Raw genomic sequence first — 12,950 nt, 5'->3', positions numbered from 1 at the left:
CCTTTTAAATAAGGACATCATTACCTCGCTATTAATACTTAACCGGAAAGACCTCTAGTTATCGCGCTTAAAGAAGAAGAAGGATAGTAAGGATCCTATTAGTAAGCGTGTTAATAAGAGACTTCGAGACCCTTACTTCTAGCGCTAGACTAAGCTCCTCTATAAGCTCCTCGAGCCTACGTATAACGCGTAGGTAGCCTCTAAATCTAACCGTTTAACCGTCGGTATAGTTATTAATAGGTAGAAGGATCTAAGAAACGACTACGAGGCTATAGACATACCCTTAAAGGAGCAGGTCTTAGCGTTATTTAATGCTCGTTTTAAGAAGTAGACTTACGACATTTACTTTACTACGTACGCTCTTAATTTTACTAACCCTAAGGCATACGACCTTCTCGATAATAAGGATTAAGTACGCGTACGTCGTTTCTTCGAGTAGCATGTTCCTTCGTACCGGCATAAGGACTTCTATAATTAGCTCGCTAATTTTAAAGACAAATTAGGTCCATTTGCAAGCGAATTCCTCTAGTAACGAACCGAAGTAGGAACCTTCTAGTCCTTCGTACGTAAGAAGGTCCTAGATCTAGCTATTCTTGCTAAACGACTAGCATTAATACTAGCGAACTCGGTGCCGAGTAAGCGGTCTTTTTCGAGCATAAACTTTATCTAGAATAAGTTTAGATCTAGCCTCTTAAGTCGCTTAACGAATAAGCTTATCTATATCTTCCGGAACCGGCGAGCCTTCCGGCGCTCTCGTAAAGTAGAGAAACGACGTAAGTAAAGAGTAGAAGTACGTCGTCTTATTATAAGAGTAGAAGGTAAGATAAGGAAGCGCCTTCGTAAGGCTACTCTTAATAAGATAAAGTAATAATAAGACAATCCCTCTACTAACTAGGAAGTTTCTACATTAGTTACGAAGGAAGCCCTCGCTAGCACTATAGAGCTCCGCGATAACATTAAACTTAAAGAGGAAGATATAGATAACGACGATTTTATTAATGTTAATACCCTCTAGCCTTCGTAACCTTAGTCCTCTTAATCTTAGTCCTCTTAATACTACTTCTAGTACTCCTAACCTCGGTATTTAAGCACTTAGACGACTCTAGCTAAGCGGCTACTTATGCTAGATGAATCGAGCCTTATAACACTACTAAACTTAGCTATTACGCTCGCACTATTTAACTTATTAAGACCCTCGACAATTAAACTACCCTCGCTTAAATCTACGCTCCTCTTACCGTAGTTACCCTCTTATACGCTTCGCCCTTTAGAATAATCTACTGTCGGCGAGTCTTAGTCTTAGCTATACCCCTTCTCGCAATATAGTAATAGCAATAGTAATAAAGAAAATATGCCTCCTCCCTCTATATACTACCTCTCGCGCATATAGCAAAATAAGAGGATTTTTGGAGTTAGACACTTATAGTAGATAGTCTCCCAAAATGACGTACTTTTAACCTACATCGGACTAACTTTGACCCGCGAAAATGACGATTTAACTAGCAGATCGGCCCTTAAAACGGGCAAGTGCTAGGCAGCAATGTTAGTGCGCAAGGATACCGACTGTAGCTATGCTGTAGCTATGAGTGGCGACCGTGTCGTTATGCTACATGTCGTTATCCGAAGGCAGCGCTAATCTCACAGCAGCATCTCTTGTCGGACGTCATGCTCTGTGTGTCGAGTCGAGCTGCATGTCCACCACGTTCGAGAACGCCGGAGCATGGACTTCACGTGAGACGAGGCTCAGACAACCATGCGTCTGTCATATGAAAGACTCGAGGCACGTCCATCAGTGTGACGTTTCCTATCACGACCGCTTGCTATCGACTATCAAGTTTTCCCATCTCGACCTTGGTCCTCCCTATCAACCCATGCTGTAATCGCATGGAGCCTCAATCAATGAGACCAATCAAACCTGATCACAAGGGTCATGTAGGACATTATCCAAGGCTGAAGCAGACAGACCACCAGACCCAAATGACGTTGGTGGTAGAAGAGGGGTGAGAGGTGAGCTTGGTTGTCGCACTGTACTTCTACACGACCCCTCGTCCTGGTCTTATATAAAGGTAGCTGTTGTAGGTGAATTGTAAGGAGTCTCATCCACATACCAACTTATCCTTTTTACCAAATACACAAAACAAACCCCACCACCACCACATACCAATCAACATGTCTGACGAAGGCCGCGAATCTTTCACCGACAAGGTCTCCAAGACCGTCATGCCCGACAGCCAAAAGTCGACCGGCGACAAGTACAAGGACAAGGCCTCTGGTGGCATGGATAGCGCCGCTAGCTCTATGCAGCCCGACAGCACAAAGTCGGACTCGCAGAAGGCCGGAGACAAGGGCTCCAGCATGTTTGAGCAAGCCAAGGATGCTGCCAGCAACACCTTCTCCAGCGACAGTAAGTTGTCGATCTACTCATTTGAGAGGAGCAATGATATGCTAACTCGATGTGCAGAGAAGTAAAGCTCTCAAGCTGTGACTGCTATGATGATATGATTATGTCGAGGCCTGTGTGCCTACTAGTAACAGATACCCTTAATCAAATGTCAATGAAGTGTGTGTACCACCACACACCCTCAGAAACACACCTATAAACATGCAAAGTGATGTATTGGTGTCCGGTCTTGACCGCTGAAAGTCCCTGGCCAGTAGGCATGGAAGCATTAAACCAACCTCGCGTGCAGAGTTGCTCCAAGTATCATATGCTACCATCAATGGCATTGGCTGTCTAGCTGCTCGCAAAATTCCGCAACTCATGAGCTTGCGCTGTTCTAGCCAACTCAAAGACCGAGGTGCAGACTGCCAGACATGTCGATGGCTCTATCAGGTCACCAACCGTTGACATGTGCTCTAGACCATATCAGACCCACGCGGTTATTTCTAAGTGCATCCTGCATTGCATCCGTACATGACATCGAGGTTCGAGGGTTTTGAGAGGAAGGCCGAGCGTCCAGAAGCCCGGTGCTTGTTCGTTGTAACTCAACAGTACATTGGTACATTGACCCTGGTGTCGTTCGTGAAGGATCTAGACTAGTTGTTGTTTCGTTCGGTGACTACGTCGTTTGATAATGCTCTCGTGCTTCCATGCAGAGGTTTCTAGGCATCTCGGCCAGCGATGCGCGAGCGGCAGCAGTTGCAGTAGACACTGTAACCCGAGGCTCGAGTGGAGGGAGTCGCGTAGGGATCTGATCTATTAGAAGGCAGGAAGTGTTTCATGATCAAGAACCCATACAAGAGATAGTACAGTTTTAGGTATCTGCTCTCAGCGGACTCCTTGGCTGATTTGAAAATAACTGTGTATTTGGATGGTCAAGCATTGATGCGAAGCTGGTGCTGGAGAGAGAGAGCTGGTGACGGAAGGACCAAACAGAGCAAACACAAGCAGCTTTCTCGAACTTGCGTCAGAATTTAGAATCTCTGAATGCGCCTTGACAGACCATCACTTTTCTCGCAAACCAACCTCTAAAGTAAAATACTCTGGATCTTCACAGTCACTGTCGCATAGAGACACCCAACTCAACCATCACCGCCAGCTCCATCTGACCCCACACCAAGAACGCTCCATTAATCCCGTCGCCGCCCAACACAAAGCAGACAAAAAACAACAACTTAAAACTTCTCTCCTATCCCTATTGTCCGGCGCAAACGACACACAGCTCTGCACCTGTGTTGCGCAATCTTGAGGAAGAGTCGAGGTTCGTGCAGAATACGGTAGCTCAAATATTGCGAGATAAAAGGGTTAAGGAAGGCGGTTACTAGAGCCGGAAGAAGCGGATAAGCTCGAGGAGGTAGGCTATAACGATGCGAGAAAGGTGGCCGATGAGATGGAGAAAGAGGCAGAATTCGAGAAAATGGGTCCAGGAGAAACTAGAGGACAACAAGCCGAGAAGGCACTCAGGCATGTCGAGATAGAGGAGGTCGAAGACGAGGGCATCTGATCACGTCTCGACATTCACAGAGCTCGAAACGACATTCATACTTGCACACATAATTCACGACTTTCACGACAAGCTGAGAAAAAGTGTTCATGATTCATCTACTACTGACTACTGTATTCGTCTGCGTTGCTTCATAGCTTGGTTGTATTGGCCGAAGTCCTGATAGAGAGTTGTCAGCATGATTGTTCAATCGGAAGCATGTCGCAAACATCCAACTGCTTACCAACACAGCGAAGCACTTGTTACATCTCGTAAGTGTGAGAGAGGCACTTACAGGTGCTCGTGGAAGAAGTTCAACAGAACGCCGTAAGCATCCATGTAGTTCTTCTTGACATTCTCGTCCTCGAGGTCGGCACTACAATCATCATTAGCATTGTTTCGTTCCATCAATCATCAACGCAGAACTTACCGAGCAGCCATGAAGCCATGGACCTGGTCGTTGTACCACTTGACAAGATGCTTGGTCTTGACACCCTGCTCCCACTTCTCCACAGCCTCCTTGTCCTCATCCTTGCTAGGCAACATAGCAATAGGAATGCTAATACCAGCAGCGTCGTTGGGGTCGACCATGGCGGGGTGGCAGGCAGCGGCAGCCTTGAAGACAGTATCCTTCTGCGAAGACAAGTTCACGATCTTGCCTCCCCAGCAGAAGCCAACAATGCCCCAGGATTGAATGCATTGGTTCTGCGACTTGATCTCATCGATGACCTTGGGGATGCGGCCGACGGTCTTGGGTGGTGCGCCGGTGGTCTCGAAGAACTTGCCGAGACGCTCGCCCTTCTCCTTCTGTAATGGTTGTTAGCGTTTCGATCTCAGTGGCCCGATTGCAAAGCACATACGGTGTCAGGAGGGTAGTCGCTAATGTCGACGGGCTTGCCCTCGAAGAAGTCGGGCATGAAGACCTTGTACTGGTTCTCCTTGTCGCTGGTAGCCAGGATATCGGCACCCTGGATAGTCTGGTCCTTGAAACCGAAGATGTCGTAGATGACCAAGAGAGCCTTCTTCGCATCGCTGGGGCCAGTGACATAGGTCTTCATGCCATCGATAGTGGTATAAGTACCCTTGGCATCATAGCCCTTGCTAATGACGGGAGGAACGGTACAGCAAGCGTGAGATTGAGCCATTGTGTATATATTTCTGGGGTATTGAGAGGTGATGGAGTTCAGTGTAGCGGAGAAAGGAAAGAAGTTGAAGAGTTGGACTTGAAAGCACGTAGAAGAGGAAACGGGTAAACGCATTTGCTTCCAAATCACCTGCAAATCGTTGTTTTGGCTTTGAACAGCTCCACACAGGAAACCACCCGGGTGAGGCACCATCGAGAGCTCGAGAGAGATCGAGCTATGGGGTAGAATACGTCATGGTTCGTCAGATGGCCGGAGACCGAGGCCGAAATGTGATTGATGGTAAGCGGACAACCCTGTCCGGGAATTACAATACCATATCGGAACACGAACAGCACCATTGTTGATCTTGATACATAACTTCAGTGAGGCAGATGTTTGTTCTCAGCGGCGAATTAGGGTCTAGTCATCCTTTAGAGCACATTCTTTGTAAGTCTTATGTGCTTTTGTGCAATTCGACACATTCGATGCAGGAAACCCACTCCCAGACAGTGGCATATTATCATATCAGGTGTCTAGATCAAAAGAACTTCTACCACAACCCTCCCCGTGTGCTAAAGTTTGTCACTAATGCTGCTGTCAAAATGCACGATGATTTTCGAGAGTAGAGCTAGGTCCAAGGAGAGGCCGTTAGACCGCCGCTCTCTGTGGACAATGTGCTCTTACTCAAAATCATTGTGCATTTTGATGGCTGGAACGATGCGCATCGCCGCGGCTTGAGAGTTAAAGTTACATACTTTAGCACATGGGGAGGACGCAACATCAAGTCCTTAGCAGGCAACAAGCACATAGTTAAGTAAAGCGCTGCAACTAGACGCAACCCGGGCAGCGCGACCGTGACCTACGGGCACATCTCGGTGTCGCTAATCACGAGAGTTGAAATGCCGTAACAGCGCTGAGATGTCACCAGAGATGCCAAGATAAGCGAAAGCGCTCAGAAGGTTCCATTGCCTAAAAGTAAAGCGGTAAAGTGGAGTCACTTCTTCTATATTACCATAGCCTTTGATTTGACTGGCTGTTTTTTCAGCCAATAAAATCAAAGGCATTTTCATGACCGTGATCTCGTACTCTCTGTTTCCTGTTGCTCCCTCGGCCTCGCAGGCAAATTCGACATACCGTCGTACACGTCTCGAAGCCATATCTGATAACAGGCACAGTCCATCAAACTCGATTTGTTGCGAAAGCTTGTCGACAGTCGTCTCCCGTATCAATCATCAGGTCGCCAAGAAACACCATATTCCCCCAGGTTGTCAGACGACGATAGAATAGGCTGCAGCAAGTGAGTTGCGTGCTCCCCAAGCACCTTCGTCTTGGCGCTCTCTCTCGTCTATTCCACTCTGCCCCCGAGGCAGTGCGCATTCATTCGACAAGACCAAACATCATTTTCATCTTCTATCATGTCCAACCCGGCAACAACACTCGCGCCGTCCCCAGTCGCCGGTCCACGCTTGTCCACCGAACGCTCCAAAGAGGAACTCGAACTTGCCGAACGATTGATCGAGCACTCACAAGGCATCCAACATGCTCCACCGATAGCCGACCGCCGAACTACACCATCAACAGCCGACGAAGGCAGCAGAAGTGGTGGAGATGTCGAGCGGTTGTCTGATGATGGAGGCAGTGAGACGAGTCTCTCGGCGCAACAACAGCAGCTCACTCCGCAACATTCACATCATCAGCAACAACAAAACCTGCAACTCCCGTCCATCCACGAACTCACATGGGTCAAACAGAGGAAACCATTCAATACAGGCATGGGCGGAGCAGGTCAAGTCTGCAGGTACGCCATCTTTAGCCGCGACATGTCATTCTCATACTAACCAAGCACTAGCAACTGCGGTACAACGAGAACACCACTATGGAGACGCTCACCAGCAGGCGACACGATTTGCAACGCTTGCGGACTCTACCTCAAGGCCCGAAACCAGATGCGCCCTGTCAACCTAAAACGAGGAGCCCAAGCACCGGCAGCCGGCCAGCAACAGCAGCAGCAAGATCAGCAGACGACGGCATCAGGAAATAGAAAGAGCTCATCGCCATCGGCCAAACAGCTTGGAGGAGCAACATACGTCGCCGACACAACATCGAACGGCACATGCCCCGGCGGAGGTCGCTGCAACGGCACTGGAGGCCACGATGGCTGCAACGGATGCCCAGCATACAACAACCGCGTCAGCAAGACTGCGCAGATTGCTCTGGCGCAAGCAAACGACAGCCGCGCACAAGGCCAGCCTCAAGGTCAACACGCTGCCAGCCGGAGCCCGTATCCGCACGCTCAACACAGCCCCGGGCCAAGCCAAGTGCCGGCGGCCAGCGTCACGGTCGCCTGTCAGAATTGTGGTACGACAATTACGCCATTGTGGAGACGCGACGACAACGGACACACCATCTGCAATGCCTGCGGTATGTTTTACGAATGCCATTTCTTATCTTATCTTGATCAAATCTGATTCAATCTTTTAGGTCTCTACTACAAGCTTCACGGTGTACACCGCCCCTCAGGCATGAAGAAGTCGGAAATCAAGCGTCGTCGCAGAGTCATGCCTGCTACCAACGACCAGCATCTTGCTCCCTTCTCTGTCAACAACACGCAACCCATCTCGCCTCCCCCCGAACCCGCTCCCCCCGTGCAAAGATCTGTACCGCCATTCTACCCTCAGCCGCAGCAGCAACACCAACACCCCGAACACTCTCACCCTCACCACCTTCCTCTGCCTGCTTCACTCGAGCCTGTTCGCATTTCCCGCGCCCCAATCGCTGTCGATTTTACGCATTTCGGCAAGCCATTGCGCCCGACATCGGCCCAGCAGCCCGCTTTTGCCCAAGCTTCAAATCCGCCAGTCTCGCGCAAGCGTTCATTCTCCATCAGCAACGCCTCAGATCAGGCGCGCCAACCTCCTTCTCCCGCATACCCTCATAGCGACCGCAGCGATAGAAGCGAAGCCGAAAACATAGATCCTTCGCTTTCTTCAGCACCGCCCGCACCTGGTTCCAGTACTTCAGCGCAAGACTACAAAGCTCCTCTGGCTGTCATGGGCGCGGGTGAATTCCTGACACCATCGCGACAGGAAAAAAGAGCAAGGCTGGAACAAGAAATGGCAATGATGAGAGAAGCGCTCCTGGCCAAAGAAAGAGAAATGGCCGAGTTGAGCGAATAATCCATTTCACGACATTCACGATTCCCTTTTGAATAATTTTCCTTTTCTGCATTGCTCTGGTTGTTCGGTGGCTTCTTTTATGATATCTGGCTGTGTTTTCAGCGCAGTGGTGGCATGCTTGGAGGATAACCTAGGCTCAATTCTGCTTTGTTTCAACTTCTGAGGGAGTTGACGGTGGTGCGAGACGTTCGCATTCGCAGGTGCATGTGCATACAGGACTGGTAGTTACAGTACAAACTTATCATAGCAAGATGTTGAAGTATCCTGCAGATCAGCGGTACCTGCATACAAATGAAGCCTGTCATGAAGATCATATTGCACATGAACCACTTTCTGCGATGTAGATTTTCGGAAGATAAGATGCCGTTCTTTGAAATCGATTCGTACTTTAACCGGCATCCGATCATGTTTGAGCATTTGGAGCAGATACGATCATACGAGCCAGCGAGATCTATCCATTGCTTTACCTCTCCTTTCATCAGACATGAGTGCTTGAATATGGGCCTAATACCCAAGGATGAGAACCAATTCGTGGCGACAATTCGTCTACTGAGAGCACTATCGCTGCTCAGCATTAGTTTGCCTGTCGATAGTTATCACACTTTATGCGCTAGATACATGCATACCTTTTCAAGCAGAAGAAACCCTCGGTCTGTACTCACACTCCTTGATCCGAGGTCTCCTATTCCGTGATAGCAAGATGGTGGAATTAAAGGTCGAAACTTGTCAAAGGCAATAAGCTTCTTGACGCGCTTGGCCGATGCCGCCCGTCGCGCTTCGTATTCCGCGCCAACTTCCACCTCCACCTTCCTCTTTCGCTATCGCTCTTGCTATGAGGCATGTCGCGTGCTGAGCGTGCCTCTCTCGCAAATTACAGAGTTTATTCCTCCATATCCTGGCCGCTGCTCTAGGTCTATCTAACCGAAGTTGTGGCTACGAGCTTGTATACGGATCTGCGGCCGTAAAGGCCTTCGTCGCGACCTTTGCATCTGAATAGGCAGGTGAGGGATGGTGAACATGCACTGATCGCCCTCTAGAAGCCCCTGAGACCAAGTCTTGATCTCGTGCTCCACCACTTCGCATGCCTCCAGCAGAGGCTTAAGCATCGCGTCTAAGCATTCGCCGTGCCATCCACTCGAGTTCTGAGCACATACCCCATGCTTGCTATCTAAGTTCCCGCAGTAGACCGAACGCTATCTGCAGGTATCGTGTTCTGTAATTTCCCAGATATACTCCGCTATCTTGTGGAGCGGCGCCTGTAGAGCACAGGTGCTACTGGAAGTTCATGGAGCTCAGCAGGTACCCGTGAGGGGGTATGAACAGGCAATCATTCCCTGGAATGTTCGTGGTCCCTCCATCCAGTCGTACTCTCTTTGTTCGCGTCGATCAATATGTTGTCGGCTTCTCTTCTTTCCATTGCGGCTCTGACCGTGCCCAGTGCTCTGGCAGCATCTCTTCGTGACCAGCTTCCGGGTGTACCAGCAGGATGGTCCGTCTCTGGTACTCCCGATGCCTCTCAGTCCATCACCTTGAAGCTTGCAGTCAAGCAACAGAACATCGACCAGCTCGAGGGTCTCTTGAAGTCGGTTTCTGACCCATCAAGCCCTAACTACGGCAAATACTACACTGCCGACCAGGTCAACGCTCTCTTCGCACCATCAAGTGGCTCCGTTGATGCTGTCACATCTTGGGCAAAGACTGCAAGCCTTGACAACAGCCTTGACCGTGGCCTGCACGTCACCATCAAGACCACCATCGGTAACGCCAACGAGGTCTTCGGAGCCAACTTCACAACCTTCAAGGACGAATCTACTGGAGTTGAGAAGCTGAGAACGCTGCAGTACTCCGTTCCTGACGTGATCTCTAGCCACGTTGATTTCGTTTCACCTACTACCTTCTTTGGACGTACGAATGCGGAGAGTGCTCTCAGACTCCCCGAGAATGTTGGCGTCGAGAGACGTGAGCCAGTTTCGGAGCCACAGTCAGGCTTGACCAAGCGTGCCCTTGCTTGTGTCTCTTACTCTGCTCGCGGAACTGCCTACCTCGGACCCGATTGCTGGAAGCAGGTTTACAATGTGACCTATGTTCCAGACGCCTCTTCTGGTAGTCGCATCGGTTTCGGCAGTTTCCTGAACGAATCTGCCATCGAAGCCGACCTGTTCCTCTACGAACAGAAGTATGGCATTCCCAAGCAGTCATTTAACGTAACTCTCATCAACGGCGGTGTCAACCACCAGGAGCCTGAGTACACCACAATCGGCGAGGCTAACCTGGACGCCCAAAACATCTTCGGCTTGGCTCACCCCCTGCCTGTTACCGAGTTCATTACTGGAGGCTCGCCACCTTTCCTCACAAACTTGGACCTCCCAACCGAGGCCGACAACTCCAACGAGCCTTACCTCGACTACTACGCATACCTCCTGTCTCAGTCTAATGAGGCTCTTCCCCAGGTTATTTCCAATTCTTACGGAGATGACGAGCAGACCGTGCCTATCGATTATGCCAGATATGTCTGCAACCAAATTGGTATGATGGGCCTTCGTGGTATCACCATTCTCGAGTCCTCGGGCGACACTGGTGTTGGTGCTCCTTGCCAATCCAACGATGGCAAGAAGACTCCTCAATTTACTCCTGCCTTCCCCGGTACTTGCCCTTACATTACTGCCGTTGGTGGTACTCAAGGATTCAACGAGGAAGCCTGGGATGGATCGACAGGAGGATTCAGCAACTACTTCTCTCGTGCATGGTACCAGGAGTCTGCCGTCGAGACTTACCTTGGTTCTTACATCAGCAAAAGTGTTCAGGACTACTACACACCATTCACCAACTTCAGCGCCCGTGGTTTCCCTGACGTTTCAGCGCATAGCTCCAACCCTTACTGGCCTGTCTACGCTAACGGTGTTCTTGCTCTCTACTCTGGTACCTCTGCTGCTGGTGAGTTTTTGATTTTCATTTTTCTTTCTTTTTTCCCCCCAAGTTTCTCGATGGTATACCAATCCCTTTTTACTCAAGAACCAAGCTAACTTACCAACCTAAAGCCCCGGCTTGGGCCGCTTGGATAGGACTGCTGAACGACGCACGCTTCAAGGCAGGCCAGCCTGCACTTGGTTTCGTCAACCCTCTCTTCTACTCCCTCAAGTCTGGTTTCACGGATGTCACTCAAGGCGCTGCTACCGGCTGTAACGGTGTGAATGCTCAGACTGGTGCTAAGATCCCTGGTGCATCAATTATTCCCTGGGCTACTTGGAACGCAACGTAAGTCATGGTTTCCTGTTCGTCTACAACCTAGAATTGTACTAACAATCAACAGAGTCGGTTGGGATCCCGTTACTGGTCTCGGTATTCCCAACTTTGGCGTCCTTCTTGACACCTTAGGTCTTAGTGCCTACAACAAGACTGCCACACCTAGCTGCCCCAGCTGGAACACTTTGGAATACACGCCTTCGACCGGCAGCACCTACAAGATCGAGTGTGGTACTGACCACGCCGGTGGTGTTTTCTCCCAAATCTACGTCAACGGTACCGACAGACTTAACAACTGCATCATGGCCTGCGAGGGTACCAACGGCTGCATTGACGTCCAACTTTCCGGCACTACCTGCTACCTCAAGGGTGCTGTCGGCGCTGCCGTCTCCAAGCCTGGTGCCGTCGGCGCACGTCTGATCTCCCAACCCATCGGCAAGCACGCCCAGCTTACCGACAAGCCTTCTTGCCCAAGCTGGAACAACACCATCCTGAACGTCGGCACTTCCAAGTACTTCGTCGAGTGTGGTGTTGACCACCAGGGCGGTGATCTCAAGCTGGCCTATGTCAACAGCACTATCCAGGGCTGTGTTGCCGCTTGCGATCAGACCCCTGGCTGTATCGATTCCTCTTTGTCTGGTTCAGCCTGCTACCTCAAGAGCAAGGTTGGCAAGGCTGTTCCCAACTCGAATGTCTTCGGTACCCTTTTGATCTCTAAGGGTAACTCGACCGCTTAAATGCTTGTATGATTGTATGATTTACTTCTGAAGCCCTGTTCGTTGCTATCTGTAGCTACAAAATTTATGATCTCATTCTACCAGTACCACACTAGATCGAATGTACCAAAGCAAAAAAGATGCACTGTGCTATCAACGAATCAAAGTGGCAGGCGCTCCGGCGAGGCCGAGTCACGCAAACAGGTCTGTAAAAATGCACAATGATTTTCAGTTCGATTGTGCCTTCCAAAGAGAGCTTGCAAGACCGTCACATCTCATTGGACAACTCACTCATATGCGAACATATCTCTGCATTTCTACCGCTGTTTTCGAGACCTTGTCGTGAGACGAAGATACCCTCAAACACTGCAACCTCTTCTAGACCAGACTTCGCCTTCTATTTCTACAAGGCTAATAGAACTATCAAAGTCTGCAATCCTTAGGCTAAGAACATGCCTCCTGGTTAGGCCGAGGCTATCTATAAGTACGGCGAGAACAAGAAGCTTAACTAGATCTAACAATCGGTCCTAATAGACGCCTGCACTAACGACTAAGGCATTATACTTCGAGCACATTCTGACCATCGAATAGGCTAAGACCATCGACGTGATGTGTGCTACGCTTAACACCTCCGCTCACGAATGGCTTAGAACGTACTTTCTAGCCGTCTATATCTTAATCGACGAAGTTAGTATGGCGCTTAACGGTAACCTCGCAACAACTTACATGTCTAACTAGAAGACTATCTAGCATATGTTCATCGCCGGC

General features: G+C 49.6%; 5 protein-coding genes across 5 annotated transcripts; 3 read left to right on the top strand and 2 right to left on the bottom strand.

Annotated features, from left to right (window-relative positions):
• Positions 1–1,969: 1,969 nt before the first annotated feature.
• On the top strand, positions 1,970–2,485 carry M438DRAFT_364413 (uncharacterized protein; the record flags this gene model as incomplete). The annotated part of the gene is made up of 2 exons (XM_029907719.1): positions 1,970–2,404; positions 2,472–2,485. The coding sequence occupies exons 1-2, from the start codon at positions 2,170–2,172 to the stop codon at positions 2,483–2,485; spliced, it is 249 nt and encodes an 82-aa protein (XP_029761484.1). The 5' UTR covers positions 1,970–2,169.
• A 1,259-nt stretch (positions 2,486–3,744) lies between these two features.
• Positions 3,745–4,054, bottom strand: M438DRAFT_193208 (uncharacterized protein). The gene has a single exon (XM_029899275.1). The coding sequence runs from the start codon at positions 3,956–3,958 to the stop codon at positions 3,800–3,802; it is 159 nt and encodes a 52-aa protein (XP_029761483.1). The 5' UTR covers positions 3,959–4,054; the 3' UTR covers positions 3,745–3,799.
• Positions 4,055–4,214: 160 nt separating this feature from the next.
• M438DRAFT_373729 (alpha/beta-hydrolase) lies at positions 4,215–5,068 on the bottom strand (the record flags this gene model as incomplete). Its single annotated transcript, XM_029908446.1, has 3 exons — positions 4,215–4,299; positions 4,354–4,730; positions 4,784–5,068. 3 exons carry the CDS (start codon positions 5,066–5,068, stop codon positions 4,215–4,217), a joined length of 747 nt encoding a protein of 248 aa, XP_029761482.1.
• A 1,051-nt stretch (positions 5,069–6,119) lies between these two features.
• M438DRAFT_316726 (uncharacterized protein) lies at positions 6,120–8,586 on the top strand. Its single transcript, XM_029902710.1, has 3 exons — positions 6,120–6,845; positions 6,897–7,468; positions 7,529–8,586. The coding sequence occupies exons 1-3, from the start codon at positions 6,463–6,465 to the stop codon at positions 8,221–8,223; spliced, it is 1,650 nt and encodes a 549-aa protein (XP_029761481.1). The 5' UTR covers positions 6,120–6,462; the 3' UTR covers positions 8,224–8,586.
• Positions 8,587–9,614: 1,028 nt separating this feature from the next.
• Positions 9,615–11,482, top strand: M438DRAFT_271975 (subtilisin-like protein; the record flags this gene model as incomplete). The annotated part of the gene is made up of 2 exons (XM_029900521.1): positions 9,615–11,157; positions 11,262–11,482. The coding sequence occupies 2 exons, from the start codon at positions 9,615–9,617 to the stop codon at positions 11,480–11,482; spliced, it is 1,764 nt and encodes a 587-aa protein (XP_029761480.1).
• Positions 11,483–12,950: the final 1,468 nt, after the last annotated feature.

This window comes from Aureobasidium pullulans (genome assembly GCF_000721785.1).
Source record: "Aureobasidium pullulans EXF-150 unplaced genomic scaffold scaffold_7, whole genome shotgun sequence".
Classification (NCBI taxonomy): domain Eukaryota; kingdom Fungi; phylum Ascomycota; class Dothideomycetes; order Dothideales; family Saccotheciaceae; genus Aureobasidium; species Aureobasidium pullulans.
The sequence above is the reverse complement of the archived record's forward strand: the minus strand, read 5'-3'. Positions and strand labels throughout refer to the sequence as shown.

Excerpts from the sequence above, each read along its gene's own strand:
- M438DRAFT_193208 (XM_029899275.1), bottom strand. The coding sequence starts at position 3,958 with ATGTCGAGACGTGATCAGATGCCCTCGTCTTCGACCTCCTCTATCTCG.
- M438DRAFT_316726 (XM_029902710.1), top strand. The coding sequence starts at position 6,463 with ATGTCCAACCCGGCAACAACACTCGCGCCGTCCCCAGTCGCCGGTCCA. Across the intron at positions 6,846-6,896 it reads GGAGCAGGTCAAGTCTGCAG|CAACTGCGGTACAACGAGAA; the intron begins GTACGCCATCTT and ends ACCAAGCACTAG. Across the intron at positions 7,469-7,528 it reads CACCATCTGCAATGCCTGCG|GTCTCTACTACAAGCTTCAC; the intron begins GTATGTTTTACG and ends TCAATCTTTTAG.